Source organism: Canis lupus, chromosome 9 (assembly GCF_011100685.1).
Source record: "Canis lupus familiaris isolate Mischka breed German Shepherd chromosome 9, alternate assembly UU_Cfam_GSD_1.0, whole genome shotgun sequence".
Lineage (NCBI taxonomy): Eukaryota > Metazoa > Chordata > Mammalia > Carnivora > Canidae > Canis > Canis lupus.
Window position 1 is genome coordinate 20,849,276 of NC_049230.1, and position 17,195 is coordinate 20,866,470.

The window sequence follows — 17,195 nt, forward strand, 5'->3', positions numbered from 1 at the left end:
GAGTCCCATGTCAGGCTCCCTGCATGGAGCCTGCTTCTACCTCCGCCTGTGTCTCTGCCTCTCTCTCTGTGTCTCTCATGAATAAATAAATAAAATCTTAAAAACAAACAAAAAAACCCACTAGCTTCAAAGGAAACCACCCCCTGTGCGCACATAACCCCTGCCAGGGGGCTCCTGGCTGGCTCAGTTGTTGGAGCATCCGACTGGATCTCAGTATTTTTTTTTAAATTTTTTATTTATTTATGATAGTCACAGAGAGAGAGAGAGGCAGAGACGTAGGCAGAAGGGAGAAGCAGGCTCCATGCACCGGGAGCCTGACATGGGATTCGATCCCGGGTCTCCAGGATCCCGCCCTGGGCCAAAGGCAGGCGCTAAACCTCTGCACCACCCAGGGATCCCTGGATCTCAGGATTGTGAGTTTGAGGCCCACCTTGGGTATACTAAAAAATAAAACTAGAAAAATTATGAACAAATAAAAACTCCATCTTCTCCAATCTGTACCACTCCCTTAGTGAATAGGAACCAAGCTCTACTCAGATACTCAAGCCACAGAGAGTCATCCTTTTCTACTCCCCTTCTCTCTGGTTGCCACCTCCTAGGGATCTTATCCTTTCATTATCCCTTTTATCTACCCATGTCTCTTCTTTTCACTAGTGCCACTTTTTCATTATTTCTAGAGCCACCAGTGATATTTTAAAACACGCATCTGAGCCACTCCCTTGCTTAAAACCCCAAAGTAGCTTTTATTCATCTTTTTAACAAGTATGCATGGAACAGTAAGTACGAATCAAACCCTACGTAAAACCCAAGCATCTCGTTTAATCCTCACAGCCATCTCCCAGCATAGATATTATTCCATTTTTTTTTTTTGGATACTATTCCATTTTAAGAAGATAAATTAGATCAGAGGCACTGAGTAACTTCTCACCCTCATCCACTTACTTGGGGCTCGGTCTCAAGCCTTTTTTTTTTCTTTTCTAATGTTTACTCTAAATCCATGTTAACTCTAAAAATCCACTGTTGCCACCCGAGACACTAACAATGGGTGATGGTCCGGGGTGGCTCCTGTTCTACAACACGGCCACGAGGAGCATGCCTTCGTGAAGGGGAAGGAGACAAGCCGCGCGCGCACACGCACACGCACACGCACATGCACACACAACCCACCGAAACTCGGGTGGGACGTCTGCGGACAGCAGCACCGTGGAGCCCTGTCCAAGGTGGGACGGACAGCTCCGGGCGGGGGGCGGCCGCGCGTGCGCACACCCGCGGCGCCGGCTCCGCCCCGCGCCCACTATTTATTCCCAGAATCCCTCTGTGTCGCACCAGAACGGCTGGATCGTTCCGAGACTGCGGAGGTCGGGCGCGGCGGCGTCAAGATGGCGGCGGCGGCAGTGGCTGCGGCGGCGGCGGCGGCAGCGGCCGCGTCTCTGCAGGTGCTGGAGATGGAGAGCATGGAGACGGCCGCCGCCGGCTCTGCAGGGCTGGCCGCCGAAGTCCGAGGCAGCGGCACGGTGGACTTCGGGTCTGGGCCCGGCATCTCTGCAATGGAGGCGAGCGGGGGCGATCCGGGCCCGGAGGCCGAGGATTTCGAGTGCAGCTCTCACTGCTCAGAGCTGTCCTGGAGGCAGAACGAGCAGCGGCGCCAGGGCCTCTTCTGCGACATTACCTTGTGCTTCGGCGGCGCGGGAGGCCGCGAGTTCCGGGCCCACCGTTCGGTGCTGGCCGCCGCCACCGAGTACTTCACGCCCCTGCTCTCGGGCCAGTTCTCGGAGTCCCGCTCGGGCCGGGTGGAGATGCGCAAGTGGAGCTCTGAACCCGGGCCCGAGCCCGACACGGTGGAAGCCGTTATCGAATACATGTACACCGGGCGCATCCGCGTCAGCACGGGCAGCGTGCACGAGGTGCTGGAGTTGGCCGACAGGTAGGCGGGATGCGGAGGGCCGCGCGCGGGGCCGTGGAGATGCTCGCCCGCCGAGGGCCGCGTCCGTGGAGGAGACGGGAGGCAGTGCCTCCGGGGGGGCCCCGAGGGGATGCATTTGGTCGATACTTCTGGAGCGTCTGTTGTGCGCTCTGGGGCAGCCACTGCGCTGGGTACTGAAGATGCAGCCGGCCCGTCTGACGAGGGCGCCCTGCTCTCGGGGAGCTCAGATTCCAGGTGGAGGGACAAAGGCAGTGAAAAAGAAAGTCTGCGTGTAATCAGTGCTGTGTTGACATTTGAAAAGGATGAAAGGATAGTGATTGGGTAGAGGAAAGACCTTTCTGAAGAGGTGACATTTAAACCGACCTCCAAACGATGGGAAAGACCTATTGAGCAAAGATGGGAAATGAGCATTCCAGGCAGATGGCTCAATGGCCCTCATGCAGGACCCAGTTTAGCTTAAAGAACTAAAGGAAATATCCAGTGGAGCTGGATCTAGTGGGTGAAGGGTCTGTGAAATGCATTGAAATAAAGGAGTTTGATGATTTTTTTTTTTTTTTTTTTTTTTTTTTTTTTTACTGTGGTGGGAAGCTGGGTGAAGAAATTTTCTCATTTGATTATTTTTAGAGATGATTCTGCTGCTGTGAGAAATGGACTGAAAGGGATAGGAATGGAGGCTTCAGAGACTGGTTAGGAGGCAGGTGAATGCCATTTTTAGAGACGTCTGTTGTGGCAGTATTGTGTTACAGGTACGTTATTTTAACGAATACCTATTGAGTGCCTGTGATGCGACAGACACCGGGTTCTCAGATGCTAGGAATTCAGTGGTGAACAAAACAGACAAAAGTCCCTTTCCTCATTGCACTTACCTTGGTAGATGGACAAGTAAAGTGAATAGGTGTCAGATTGTTACAGTTTTGATGAAAAAATACAGCATGGTAAGGGCCTATAGAAAGTGCTGTTGGAGAGGAATTGTGTTTTTTAATTGGGTGCAGATAGAATGCCTAATGAAGAAGACATTTTGCAAAGAACCAAAGGAGATGAGATAAAGAGTGTTTCAGGTAGGGAGCACAGGTGGAAAGGCCACGAGGTGGAGCTTATCTGGATGTTAGAGAATAGTGGGAGGCCAGTGTGGCTAGATCATTTGGATGCAGATAGAGAGGGGTGGGAGAGACCCTTCAGAGTGGTGATGGGGATGGATCTAGATTCCATGCAGTTCAGATTCCAAAGGGTTTGCGGTCTGTGGAAGGACTCCCAACTCTTACTCTGAATGAGATGGGAAGGTTTAGGGGAAGAGGAATGATGCAGTCTGATTTGAAGAATTTTACTTTGGGGGCAGAGGAACAATGCAGTCTGATTTGAAGCATGTACTGTGTTGAAAAAAGAATGGGGTGGTGGGGAAGGAGCCCCTGGGGCAGAAGCAGAGAGATGAGGTTGTTGGAATGGTGGTAGAGGCTTGGATCAAAGAAAAGTAAAGGTGAGTAGTGCGTCAATTCTAGATATGTTTTGAGGGTATAAGGGACAAATTTGCTGATGGGTTTGATGTAGAGAGTAAGGGAAAAGACTGCTAGTTTTTTGATCCAAGCAGTTGGAAAGATGGAGTTATTTATTTATTAAGATGTGGAAGAGTGTAGGAAAGCAAGTTTGGGAAGATCAGGAGTTTGGTTTTGGTCCAGGAAATGTCTGAGTAGGCAGTTGGATATAAGAACATTAGGAGAGATTGGGAGGAATAAGGCATGGCATATAGATGGTAATCTCATATCATGAGATTGGATGAAATTACTTAGGAAGAGAGTGTAGACGTAGAAGGGACAGGATTGAACCTTGGGGTTCCAAAAGATTAGAGGAACCAGCAGAGGAGATGGGTCACACAGAAGCCTTAGAAAAGGGTGTAGAGGAGGGAGGGGGTAGCCAATCATGTCAACTCTGTCAACCATAATAGATGATTGGATTTGACAGTAATAGAGGTCCTTGATGGCATTAACAAGAGCCATTTAAGTCTTCCTTTAAAGAGGGTCAGAATAATGATACACATGGAAATGTTTGGAGAAGAGTCAGGGGAGGTTGTTTTCTCCCTTGTAAGATAGGAGATACTAGAGCTTGTTTGTGTGCTGGAAAAAAAAAAAAGACGAATCAGTGGAAGAGGAGAAATTGATGTTACAGAAGTGGGGGAATAATTGCAGGAGCAAAGTCCTTAAAACCAAGAATGGGACAGAATCCGTGTTTAAAATGGAAAAGTTGGGCAGCCCTGGTGGCACAGCGGTTTAGCGCCGCGTGCAGCCCGGGGTGTGATCCTGGAGACCCGGGATCGAGTCCCGCGTCGGGCTCCCTTCATGGAGCCTGCTTCTCTGCCTGTGTCTCTGCCTCTCTTTCGCTCTCTCTGAATAAAGAAATAATTAAATCTTTTTAAAAAAATAAATAAATAAAATGGAAAAGCTGAACTGGGAAGGCAGAGTGCAGGCAGATTGACCAGGGGGAGATGATGTTTCTGCCTGATTGCTTTTCTCCAAGCACAGGGGTGGGTCATTCATTAGAAGGTGAGGAAAGATGGGTGCAAGTATAAAGATTTTGCTTATTTTATTATTTCAAAGCAAAAGGGTGAGGGGCAGAGGGAGAAGCAGACTTCCCATTGACTAGAGAGCCTGACATGGGGCTTGATCTGAGCTGAAGGCAGATGCTTAACCAACTGAGCGACCCAGGGACCCCAAGATGAAGGCACGTATAGATCTGAGAGAGGGAGGTTTGTTGAATGAAAATGGATGAACATGGTCATTGCACTCACTCAAGCTGTGTTTGTCTCTGTCATGTGGTCTTGTTTTTCCACCCCCCCCCCTTTATAGGGGGAATTGGAGGTGAGGAGAGAAGGCCCCAGGCAATTTACTTAAAACTCTTAACTTCTCTCCATCTGTCAGCTGCTTGAGCAGCTGCCTTGTGTTAGGCACTGTTTTAAGTGCCTTGCAACCATCACATCTAATCTTACGCATCAGTTCTGAGGCAGCATCCCTCTCCTTACCACCCATATACTCTGTTGATGATACCTTCCTTCAAGGGTACTTACAAGGAAATAACAGGAAGTGCCCAGCACATGACGAAGGCCTGGTATACGATATCTGTTGTTTTCATAGAGCAGTGTTTCCAAACACCCTATCCAAGGGAAATATGTGTCAAATGTATTTGGGTGAACAGACAACTTCTACTCCGCTACATGCCAAACCACTTCCATACATTTGTTATTGTTGTTTGAGTTTGCTTTGCACCCCTACTTTTAATGAGAACCCAGCTCAGGCTACACCCTCAAACCACCACCCCCTGCCCCTATCTGCTGCCCAAGGAGAAAACTCTGGTGAAAAGGAGATTAAAATCTCTGACACAAGGCCTCTACTGATGTTCTTTCTGATATTTGAGGAAACAGCCTCCCAGGAGCCACAGTTCCTGTACCATGTAGTTAAGGCTCAATAAAGTCTCTTCCGAGATCCTGCCTCATTGAAGAAAAGGCTAGTGACTGACGGGATTAGGACAGGAATAGCATAGACAAATTAGGATTGGGATTTGCCTTTGCTAATAAAGTGTGGGACTATTGTATTTTTTTTATTAATTTTTAAATTTTAATTCCAGTATAGTTTGCATACAGTGTTATATTAGTTTCAAGTGTACAACATAGTAATTCAACAATTCTATACGTTACCCATTTCTCATCACGGTAAGTGCACTCCCCAGCCCCCATCACCCATTTCAACCTCCCTCCTCCCCTATGGTAACCATCAGTTCTCTATAGTTAAGAGTCTGTTTCTTGGTTTGTATCTTTCTTTTTTTCCTTTGCACATTAGTTTTGTTTCTTAAATTCCACATAAGAGTGAAATCATATGTATTTGCCTTTCTCTGACTATTGTACTTTATTAAAGGATATGTTCCAGAAAACCTTACATTATGAAGAATTCTCCATTGTGTATATATGATACATATATAATGTATCATATATAATTGTATATAGACTATATAATACAAATAATTTAAAGTATATATAAAGATGACTATGCTTTTAAATATACTTTGCAGCATAAAAATCCTTTTTAATTTGGGGGGATTTGTCTTTTTTCAAATGTTGGGTGTAAATTAAGATGAAGCTTACCATTTTAATTTGTATAATTCAGATGTTCTCAAAATGCAACCACATAAAATATGCACATTTGAAAATTATTTTTCTTGATTTTAGGTTCCTTTTAATTCGTTTAAAAGAATTTTGTGGAGAATTTCTCAAGAAGAAACTTCATCTCTCTAATTGTGTGGCCATTCATAGCTTAGCTCACATGTATACCTTGAGCCAACTTGCACTGAAAGCTGCCGATATGATACGGAGAAATTTCCACAAAGTAATTCAGGATGAGGAATTTTATACTTTACCTTTCCATCTCATTCGAGACTGGCTGTCAGACTTGGAAATTACGGTTGATTCTGAAGAGGTTCTCTTTGAAACAGTTTTGAAGTGGGTTCAGAGAAATGCTGAAGAGAGAGAAAGATACTTTGAAGAACTTTTTAAATTGCTCAGATTATCCCAGATGAAACCTACTTACCTTACTCGGCATGTCAAACCAGAGAGGCTGGTGGCCAATAATGAAGTTTGCGTCAAATTGGTGGCTGATGCAGTAGAGAGGCATGCTCTGAGAGCTGAGAACATACAGTCTGGCACCTTCCAGCATCCCGCTTCTCATGTCTCATTATTACCTCGCTATGGGCAAAACATGGACGTGATCATGGTTATTGGAGGCGTGTCAGAAGGAGGGGATTATTTAAGTGAATGTGTGGGATATTTTGTCGATGAGGACAGATGGGTAAACCTGCCCCATATTCATAATCACCTTGATGGACATGCTGTTGCAGTAACAGAGTCCTATGTGTATGTTGCCGGATCAATGGAACCAGGGTTTGCTAAAACTGTGGAAAGATACAACCCAAATTTGAATACATGGGAACATGTTTGTAGTCTGATGACGAGGAAGCATTCTTTTGGGTTAACAGAGGTCAAAGGGAAGCTCTACAGCATAGGAGGACATGGCAACTTTAGTCCTGGCTTTAAAGATGTGACTGTTTATAATCCTGAGCTTGATAAATGGCACAACTTGGAATCAGCACCAAAGATTCTTCGAGATGTCAAAGCGCTAGCCATTGAAGACCGGTTTGTGTACATTGCTGCCCGCACTCCTGTGGACCGGGACACAGAAGATGGATTAAAGGCTGTAATTACTTGCTATGATACTGAGACTCGACAGTGGCAAGATGTGGAATCTTTGCCACTTATTGACAATTACTGCTTTTTCCAAATGTCCGTGGTCAATTCAAACTTTTATCAGACAGCATCATGCTGTCCTAAGAGTTATTCTTTAGAAAATGAAGAGGCAGTCAGAAAAATTGCCAGCCAAGTTTCTGATGAGATCCTTGAAAGCTTACCTCCAGAAGTCCTAAGCATTGAAGGAGCAGCTATCTGCTATTACAAAGATGACGTTTTCATTATTGGAGGCTGGAAAAACAGTGATGATATTGACAAACAGTATCGGAAAGAAGCCTACCGATATTGTGCTGAAAGAAAGCGGTGGATGCTTCTTCCTCCCATGCCACAGCCGCGTTGTAGAGCCACAGCTTGCCATGTGAGAATTCCATACCGGTACTTGCATGGCACACAGAGATATCCTATGCCTCAAAACTTAATGTGGCAGAAGGACCGGATCAGACAAATGCAAGAAATACATCGGCACGCCCTAAACATGCGACGAGTGCCGAGCTCTCAGATTGAATGCTAGGTTCTCTAATAGGTGCAGCTTAAAACAGTTGTACCTGTTTCATGAGGCTGAGGATACCCAGACTGTTACTTGAAAAAGTATGTCGATAACTTATTTTCTACCTAAACTGATTATTGCCCCATATAAAGGAAATATAGTTAAAAACTGAAGAATGGGAAACTCGATTTAATATGTGGTAACTTTTGTTGGTTTGCAGTCTTTTTCTGTCTTTGGTTTGTGTGGATATGCTAGCTTAATGAGATCTTATTAATGACAAGTGGAAAAACCAAGTATAGTCACTTGGGTGTTTTTCTACCAACAAGTTAAAACTCCTTTGTCTTAGGGACTGTTTTGAACATGCTTTAAGCAACAATTTTATTTGCACATTTACTTTGATATTCCTTTTGATTTTATTTCCTGAATGGCGGTTTTGAAAAGGGCAGAATATGCATTGAGCCCTCATCTGCAGGAGGTATGTGCAATAGTGATACTGAGATTTGAAGGGAAAAGCACAATATTTCAGCAAGATGATTTCAGAAGATTTGCATTGATATTTTGTTGTATGTGCTTATCTAGAAGTGCTAGTTTGTTTATTTCTAGAGGAGATGACTGATTAGAAATTTGTGATTGGCTCATTTTTAAAACGTTTTTCATTCTTCAGCAAGTGTTACAGACATGGAGCCATCACTTTGAGATGATGGTAGTTGACAAGAATATTGATCTTTAGCTGATTGATTTAATACAGAGGAAGTTATATATGTGAAATTTGTTTCTTTAAGAAGAAAAGTATTGTAGACTGAGCAATCAAAGGCATTAAAACATTTAAATGCTTTTTTCAGGAGTCGCAGGTTTATTTGAGGATAAGTTAATGAGTGTAAATAATGCCTATGACAATCAACACAATGCCTTCAGTTTTAAATTTTCCCCTAATGTATATTGTATAGAATCCTTATTCCTTTCTAAAAGAAACCTTTTCCAAATGCGAAGGAAGGGACAATTTAGAGAACTGTTGCTAAAGAGAAGCCGTATTGTTTCTCAGCCCTAGTTGTTCTAGTATTTTATCTAGTTGCCCTAGACTTTTATTGGAACTTTGAACCTAGAATACCAAATTTAGGTACACAATTATGTCTCTTAAAAATGTATTGCTTTAGTTATCTTTTATTTTTATGCATTCTTCTGATTCTCTAACACACTCCCAAGCTTTAGCCTAAAGGACTTCTGCTCTAATGGTTTGCAAAAGGGATCCATTATATGTTTGTTTTGGAATACCCATCTCCTTAGACATTCCAGAATGCAGTTCTAGAAGTTGAATTCGAAGTGCAGTGATTATTTTTTCCCTAGTCCATTATATTAGCCTCCTTATTATATCAAACATCAAAAGAAAAAAAAAAAGTACAACCAGAAATATTGGCTCTCAATTTGCTGCAAGACTATTAATATTTAGCTCTTGGACTGTATACTAAGAACTTCCCTGAAATTTCTAAATTAGCATCCCTGCCTAGGACAGTTTTTCAATAAATGTGTTGGAAATCTGCTTTAAAACCATTTCTTTTAGATTGGAGTGGAGGTAGTAAACTTCAAGTCCTGTTTCTGTAGGAGGATATATTATCCTATGCCACCTCCTCCATTTTATCAATTTCCATTTGTAGTTATTTTGATAAAAGCCATTTCTGAGAAGTGCTAATTCTGAGTTGAGAGAGGTCTATGCAAGTGAGACAGAAAAGCTCATTGAGTAATATTCTCCTCTCTGATAGATGCCGCTAGCTAGCAGACTTCCTTTTCTTGGTGATGGTGAAATAATTCAGTAGTGCACTACAATGGCAGTTTCTCTCCAGAAGGTGTGATGTAAGATTTTTGGATCTTATCTCAGAGTTGTCTTCTGAGACCATCGTTACCAAGTTATTTGGGGGGTGATCTTTTTTCACGTGATGTGACACGTTCTAACTCCTCTTAAGATTTAGGTATAATCTAGTTTTGAAAACTTGATTGAAACTGTTATTTTTTAACTCAGCAGGCAGCCTAGGCCATGGCTGAAAAGAAGTGGTAAGTCCTTCCTTGCATGATGATGTGTGCAGGTTTTCCTGACAACTCAATTTCTAATTTTCATATTTGAATTCACGTGTGACTTCACATCAATAACTTGTGTTTCTGAAATATCCTAACTAACTTGTTAATAAGGAAGGAAACCAGATTTGCTTAAATCTGTTCAAGGCTGACATTCTGAAATCTAAACTGGAAATAACTTTCAGAGTATTTGGAAAGGTTCTGACTATAACCAGCCTAATGGCTTTTTGGGAAGGAAATTTCATTTTTGATGAAAACTTAAGAGTGTGTTTGGTAATTTAAGCAGTTAAAAATATAGCTTTAAAAAAGACAGCATGTTTTCAAGCAAACCTGTTGTTACTGTTGCTTTTGTTTATGTTTTGTGGAAGGAAAAGACAAGAATTGATTATCCCAAAAAATAATACCTATACATAATTTCGAGTGCTACTTATATCTTAGAATGGATAGCCTTTAATTATACCTACCACACCATGGTATACAAAAAAAAAAAAAAAAAATCTGTGGTATACATTGAGAATGTCAGTCATGAGCTTAGTGTTTAAGTAATACATCTCACTTGCAGTTGTTTGCATGATTAGTCTTGTATATCTTGATATCCAACTTTGCTTTTGTTGTGCCGATTCAGAAATATTTTGCTAAAAAAAAAAACCCTCAAAATTCATTGACTCAGTTTTGTTTTGATCACTTAGTTTTATATAGTATTGTTGGGACCAAAAACTTTTAAAATATTGACTTTTTAAAAAAATACAGAACAGAGGTTTGAAGATGGAAAGATAGTGTTTATCAAAGATTTGTGTGCTTTTTTTAAACTGTTCAGGCTGCTGGTAAGACATTTTCTAGGGCACACTTTTTTCTTGTTTCTGGACTAGTGTAGCATGTGGTATGTTTACTTCATTCTCTGCTTTATAGTTCTAATAAGACACTATTCTGTAGGTAGACAAGTAAGCTAAATTGTATATTTTAGTTACTTGGCCTAATCAAGCATAACTAAAGGGACTTTTTTTTGTACTTTCCTCAAATTAAGCTTAAATAAAAAGGACATATTGGCCACACTTCCTGTCTTTTGAAAGTCCACAGAATTGTGAAGCAAGTTCTCTGCCTCCACTAGAAAAATAGGGTACTTATTGGTTGCCATTTAACTGTAGAATACTTGAGAAACAGTTCAGTCTCTCCTTTAATTGTCAGACATTTTGGCACGGTCCATCACTCCAGTTTGTCACTTTCTTGAGAATGTCCGTTTTTGTTGTTATAATGCCTACATTATAACGTGTTCTCGTCATTGGAAACAAAACAGCTCCTAGTTGAGTAATACAGTAACAATAACATAATATAGTAGTCCTCTTGCTTCAAGGAACTTAATTAGGTAGCCAAATAACTGCTTTGTTGATTACCTTGGTAGGGCTTTTGTCTTACTCTCTGAGCATCACTACGGATGTCTGACATTGAAGCACATACAGTAGAGCACTTGTTAACTTAATCCTCCTGCATAATGCACTTGTGAAAAATTAAGCTTGCTAGGTGTTTGAAGATTATGATCCATGTGCCTCGGGCTCATTGAGTTATTTGTAAAATACATATTTAGGTCAAGTTGACACACAGTGAGTTTTTTGGGCTATCAGTATCCAAGCCCCTACTCTACTGAAAGTATAATCTTGGCTCTCTCCCTTAAAGTCAGAGGAGATGTAGAATTTAGGATGCTTTGAGACATTACATTGTAAAATAGCTTGTTTTATGTTCCTGAAGCTATCTCGTTCTGTGTTGACGCTATTGTCTCCATGTAAGTTACAAATAAACGTATTTCTTTAGAGCTGGTTTGCACTGTGTTTTTTTTTTCCTTTTTAATGATGCACTGTTGGATATAAATGCTTTCTGCCTTTCCTCTTACTCCCTCCTTCAACCCTTGGCTCCCTTAAGTTGAACATTTTCCAGTACTCTTACAAGTTTAAACACTGTATTTATTTAAAAAAAAGAATTCTTATTGCTTAGACTCTTTATTAGCTAAATGAAGAGACTCATACAGGCAGGGTACTTGTCGAAGCGGAGTACTTTACTTCATCTCGCAGTGCTAATCCTGTGAAGTTGTCCCGTCTAGCTGCATATTCCCCGACGTTGGCCAGCCCTGGCACCACACAGCAGCTCAGAGCGCTGCGGTAGATGCTCATGTCATGGGCGTCATACCACTCGTCCGTCTTTTCGTCATAGCACTCCACGTTAAAGGTGGTAGTGAAGCCATTAAAGCCGCCCACCACAAACAAGAGGTCGTCTACCACCTCGATGCCAAAATTGCTACGAGGATTAAACATAGTGGGGATTGTGCGCCAAGTATTAGCCACTGGGCTGTAGGCTTCTGCACTCCTAAGTCGATTTGCTCCATCAAAGCCACCTACCTATGGATGCAAGGGAGACATGGTTGACTGTTAGCCATTACTTCTGTTCAACGAGGAAGAGGCCTTCTTTGGGGGTGGGGGTGGGGAACCAGTGATTTCATACCTCCCTCTTTCCACTGTTTTCCACAGAAAAAATGCTTTTCAAATGCTTACCAATAATAGCACAAACCTATTTGTGAACAAAAAATCTAGGGTTATCGTTTTGTGTGGTACAAGATAAACTCACCGCATATACATGTTCTCCATAAGCAATTACACCTATTCCACTCCTCCTGCTTCTCATGGGTGCTATGACTGTCCACTGATTACTCTCAGTGTTGTACACTTCTGCTGTAAACAGACACTCATTTCCGTTAAAACCACCACATATGTAGACCTGTGTGAAGAGAGGCACAAGGGGGACACCTGGGTGGCTCAGCAGTTGAGCATCAGCCTTTGGCTCAGGGTGTGATCGCAAATTTCCTGGATCGAGTCCCACATTGGGTTCCTTGCGTGGAGCCTGCTTCTCCCTCCCGGGACTTCGGGATCACGACCTGAGCCAAAGACAGATGCTTAACCATTGAGCCACCCAGGTGTCCCTCATTATTGCTTTTTAATGAGTAAAATTTTAAAGGATCATTACAAAGGGCCACTCGGTCATTTGAGGACAGTTAGTACTGCAAAGTGAGTATTGCCTCTTCTATTTTCCATCCATCCCCAAAAAAACAAAGAAGAGCATTGCTTCTGGACATGTTCTTTTCCCCTTCCCCATCCTTACCTTCCCGTAGAGTGTTGTGGCACTTGCGTCGCTCCTCTGCTCGTGCATAGGGGCAATGAGCGTCCACTGGTTGGTCTCTGGCTCGTAACGTTCAGCAGTGTTGAGACGCACATAGCCGTCAAATCCTCCCATGGCATAAATGAAATTGCTGAGGACTGTCACGCTGACATAGCAACGTCGGGAGTGCATCGGGGCCACCTGATGCCACGTTTTCTTGACTGGGTCAAAACGCTTAACGCTATTGAAATAGTCTACACTATCGAACCCCCCAATGATATAAACGTAGCCTTTCAAATAGGCTGCCCCATGGTAGGCACGGGGACTCTCTTCCTCACAAGTGACATTCACCCATCTGTCTGCCCGAGCATCATATGCCTCAATGGCATTGGTGGGGCTCCCACCACTCCAGCCACCAATTGCAAATAGAATGGCATAGGGCAGGCGGGGCCTGGTGAGTGGGTTGGTGAAGTCAGAATTAGAGGGTCCATTCATGTTTAGGTCATACATGGCCTTTAGGGCATTGATGATTACTGGCTTGCATTCCTCACTATCTTTGACATAGTCGTTCATCTTCACATTGTTCATGAAGTACTCAGCATGCATTAGGGCCAAGCGAACCTAAGAAGGAAATACAGGAAGTCAGATGAGGTGAGGGTACCTGGAAAACCCATCTCCACAACTCCCTGTTTACAATCAGCCTTTGAATTGCAGCCCTTTGAACTATATATGAATGAATATGCAGTCATATTTTGTTTTGTGTTTGAAATTTACAGCTCACAGTTTCAACATTTGTTTTTCAGAGGTGGCATACATTTGGATGCTGAGAATGAGCTAGATAGAAGGCACCTCAGTGGTCACAGAGCCAGCCCCCTCCTTAGACCAGAGAAAGCTGTGGTGATTGTTCAGTCATTGAACATCTATGTTTCTCTATAAAATAACACAAATTAGCACCAAATGGCTGTAATTGTGTATAATACTCACAGTTTGGTGTCTAGTCCCACTTCTACCTGGGGTTTGGGGAAACTCACAGAATAAAAAAAGGGTGAACGGAAGGCCCTTTAGAATTATTTTGAAGGCCTTGCTATCTCCTGCCCCACTGCCAGGGAGAATTTTGGTCAAAGAATATAAGTGGGGTGGAAGCAACTAGCAATGCCAAGGGCAAAGAAAACTGCAAAATTCCACAGAACAGTAGGCGATGCCTTCTATATAAGTGTATGTAAATACAGCCCCCGGAATCTGCCAAACATCTGAATATGGCTCTTCGCATAGTCCCTCCGGGATTAATGAACCCAACATGAGCAATTAAGCATCCCACAAAAAATAACTAAACTTGACCTTGGGAAGCAAAACTGAAATATGCTGCTTCCTATTTTGGGAGTCATGAGAAATCCATTTTAAAATGGCCTCAAATACAGCGTCTTCTTGTTTGACGTTGAGCTCATCTTTCTCAATGATATCTTTCAGCTCAGTGACTGAGAGCTCTAAAAACTCAGCCGAGACTTTCACCATCTCCTCAAAGTTGTGCAGTATGAACATGTAGGCCTTCTGCCTCAGCTCGGGACAGTAGTAATAGTCCGTGAATTTGCAGATGCCAATACAGTTATCCAAACACAGCTCCGACTTGAGGAACTCACAGCAACCCCTGACGATACCCATGATGTTAAATTGGTCTGCGGCTGCCAGCAGCTTCTCCACGTTGTCCGGTGTGATCGGGACGGTCCGGGTGTATGCATATTCAATAATCAGCTTCATCATGTCAGGGGAAATGCCAGGAATGTTGTATACCTTCTTTTCAGTGTTGTTCCAGCCACTTGTAAACAAAGCTCTGGAAGAAAGAGAGAAACTAGCAGCCACTGAAACATTTCTCTCCAGTTTGCCAGGTTCTCCCTCCCCACCTTTTGTTTTTGTTGAGGAGAGTTTGGACATTTCCCAAATAGTGCATGGTGAGTAGCCTGGAAATAGATGGGTAGGAGGGAGTAAGACCTGTGTCTCTTCTATCTGAATCTTGCTTAAGGGAATTAAGCTTAAGCAATATGCTTTTTAAATAAGTACCATTCAGTCAACACACACTCAGGATCTGATGGCTCCTCACCGGTTACTGCTACCTCCTTGGTCCAAGCCACCATCATCTCCTGCCTAGATGATTGGGACTAACCTCTGAACAGATCTCCCTGCTTTTGCCCTCGATGCTACCAGAGTTTACCGTCATACCCCAACCACCTTACGAGTTTACATACCCCTTGCACCCTAAACTTTCCACCGACATCCCTTCTTACTCAGAGTAAAATACAAAGTCCTTCCCAGGGAGTACAAAAGTCCTCTAAGATCTGGACCAGTAATACCTCACTGGCCACTTCCTCCCACCTTCCCCCTCCTTCCGTTCCAATCCCACTGGCCTTGCTTGCCTTGAATACACCAGAGGTGCTTCATTTTTGGTCCTTTGTACATGCTGCTGCCTTGGCCTAGAAGGCTCCCCACTGCAGATCTCCATATTTCTCCCTCCCACATCCCCCTTAAAGTCTTTGCTCAAGGGACACCTGGGTGGCTAAGTGGCTGAGCATCTGCCTTTGCCTCAGGGCATGATCCCAAGTCCTGGGATCAAATCCCATATCGGGCTCCCCACAGGGAGGCTGCTTCTCCCTCTGCCTATGTCTCTGCCTCTCTCTCTCTGTCTCTCGTGAATAAATAAAATCTTAAAAAGTCTTTGCTCAAATGTCACTTTGTCAGCAAACATCATCCTATTTAAAATCACCACCCTCCTCTCCATACTTTCCCTTTTTCTCCCTAGCACTTATGATCTGCTGTTTTTTATGTATTGAGTGCCTATTCCTCCTACTAGGAGGTGAACTTCATGAGAACACAAATGTTTATCTCTACTCCTTGTTTTATTTCTAGTACCTCAGATAGTGCCTGTCACAAAATAGGCACTCGGTAAATAATTATTGACAGTGTACTATTCCAGAACTATTTATTGGGCTCCCACTGTATAGCTAGGTACTTTTTTTTAGGTGTTGAACAAGACAGAAGTCCCTGCTCTAACAAATTTTTGCTTCCTTTTTCTAGGTTGCTTCAGGGAATATGGGCTTGGAAATCAGAGATTCTTCTCTAGAGCAGGAGTTTGCGAACTTACAGCCTCTGGGCCAGATTTGGCCCACCTCTTGTTTTTTGCACCACCTACGAGCTAATAATGTTTTTTTACTTTTTTTTTTTTTTTTTTAGAGAGAGAGAGAGAGTGGGCTGGGGGGCAATAGATGGGGCACATTTATCATATCTTCATTGGAATTGATTACTCAAACATGTTTAAGCTCATGAACAAAATAGCTCTGCCACTTTCTAGGTTACAGTGTTGTGGCCCAAACTCCCTTTATCTTCTGATAAACATTTCCTCGGTGCTTTCCCGCATCGTCCTTCCCATCTGCTCCATCCTTGTTTGAGATAGTCTCTATTGGGATGGGGGCACGAGGGGCAGCTGAAGTGGCACCTGTCATCTAGGTTTAAGTAGGAAATCCAGTATGGGTGTCCAACCTTCCCAAAGGTTGGTTTGGGTGAGAATCAAAGGAAAAAAGCACCTGGCCCACCAACAGTTGGTTGAAATCCAGTTGAAAAGCAGAGAGGAGGCTCTGGCCCTAGTTGTACCTCTTCCAAAGACAAAGGAGCCAGGCCACAGGAACCCCGAGTTTGACAGTGTCCCTAACTTAAGATGGTAGGGGGTGGGAAACATGAAATGAACCAATGTCTCAAAAGGAGCCCCAGTCCCCTTTTGGCTGAGCCTGGCCACCGTGTTATACCTAAAGTAGGAACTGCAGCTACAGAGGATGTTCTTGTGGGCATTGAACTCAAAGCCATTGACCTTGATGACCACGTCGCAGAGCTTGCCCTCTAGCCTAAGCTCGTTGAAGATCTCACAGGTCATCGCACTCATCTTCCTCTCCATGTGAGGCTGGTGGAAGCGTGTGGAGGCCGCCGTGCTCTCCATCTCCATGGCACCCTGGGACCAGCGGAGAGAGGCTGCTGTCCTGGGGTGTCGGGGAGGGTTGTGGGGGGCCCCTTTAGCCTGCTGTCGCTCCTTTTCCCTACTACATCTTTCATATAGGGCCCATCAGGCAGCCCAAGTTCCAGAATCCTGGGCCTGCAATGAGATCACTCTCAGGATTGTGCTCTCGGGTTCTGGAACCCTCTCCTGTCTCCGTCCTCCTTTCTCTCCCCCCCCCCCCCCATTCAGGCTGAAGACCACCCCACACCTTCCAAGCCCTTGAATCTGGAGCGGGTTGGTGACCATGACACCACATAAG

At 43.6% G+C, this 17,195-nt stretch overlaps 2 protein-coding genes across 4 annotated transcripts; one reads left to right on the plus strand and one right to left on the minus strand.

The window, feature by feature from the left end:
* The first annotated feature begins 1,287 nt into the window (after positions 1 to 1,287).
* On the plus strand, positions 1,288 to 11,566 carry KLHL11 (kelch like family member 11). 2 transcript variants are annotated; one of them, XM_038547343.1, is made up of 3 exons: positions 1,288 to 1,924; positions 2,549 to 2,670; positions 6,135 to 6,268. In XM_038547343.1, the coding sequence occupies exons 1-2, from the start codon at positions 1,380 to 1,382 to the stop codon at positions 2,613 to 2,615; spliced, it is 612 nt and encodes a 203-aa protein (XP_038403271.1). In that variant the 5' UTR covers positions 1,288 to 1,379; the 3' UTR covers positions 2,616 to 2,670; positions 6,135 to 6,268. The 2 variants fall into 2 exon arrangements, with proteins under 2 accessions (XP_038403271.1, XP_038403270.1); XM_038547342.1 differs by lacking the exon at positions 2,549 to 2,670 and having other exon boundaries at positions 1,312 to 1,924; positions 6,135 to 11,566.
* A 165-nt stretch (positions 11,567 to 11,731) lies between these two features.
* KLHL10 (kelch like family member 10) lies at positions 11,732 to 17,020 on the minus strand. Of its 2 annotated transcripts, none has more exons than XM_038547344.1 (5): positions 16,692 to 17,020; positions 14,239 to 14,728; positions 12,904 to 13,521; positions 12,373 to 12,522; positions 11,732 to 12,146 (listed from the first exon to the last, which is right to left on the minus strand). In XM_038547344.1, exons 1-5 carry the CDS (start codon positions 16,883 to 16,885, stop codon positions 11,772 to 11,774), a joined length of 1,827 nt encoding a protein of 608 aa, XP_038403272.1. In that variant the 5' UTR covers positions 16,886 to 17,020; the 3' UTR covers positions 11,732 to 11,771. The 2 variants fall into 2 exon arrangements, with proteins under 2 accessions (XP_038403272.1, XP_038403273.1); XM_038547345.1 differs by lacking the exon at positions 16,692 to 17,020 and adding an exon at positions 16,473 to 16,634.
* Positions 17,021 to 17,195: the final 175 nt, after the last annotated feature.

Excerpts from the sequence above, each read along its gene's own strand:
- KLHL11 (XM_038547342.1), top strand. The coding sequence starts at position 1,380 with ATGGCGGCGGCGGCAGTGGCTGCGGCGGCGGCGGCGGCAGCGGCCGCG. Across the intron at positions 1,925-6,134 it reads GTGCTGGAGTTGGCCGACAG|GTTCCTTTTAATTCGTTTAA; the intron begins GTAGGCGGGATG and ends TCTTGATTTTAG.
- KLHL10 (XM_038547344.1), bottom strand. The coding sequence starts at position 16,885 with ATGGAGATGGAGAGCACGGCGGCCTCCACACGCTTCCACCAGCCTCAC. Across the intron at positions 13,522-14,238 it reads TTTCAGTTTTGCTTCCCAAG|GTTCGCTTGGCCCTAATGCA; the intron begins GTCAAGTTTAGT and ends TTTCCTTCTTAG. Across the intron at positions 12,147-12,372 it reads ATGGAGAACATGTATATGCG|GTAGGTGGCTTTGATGGAGC; the intron begins GTGAGTTTATCT and ends TTGCATCCATAG.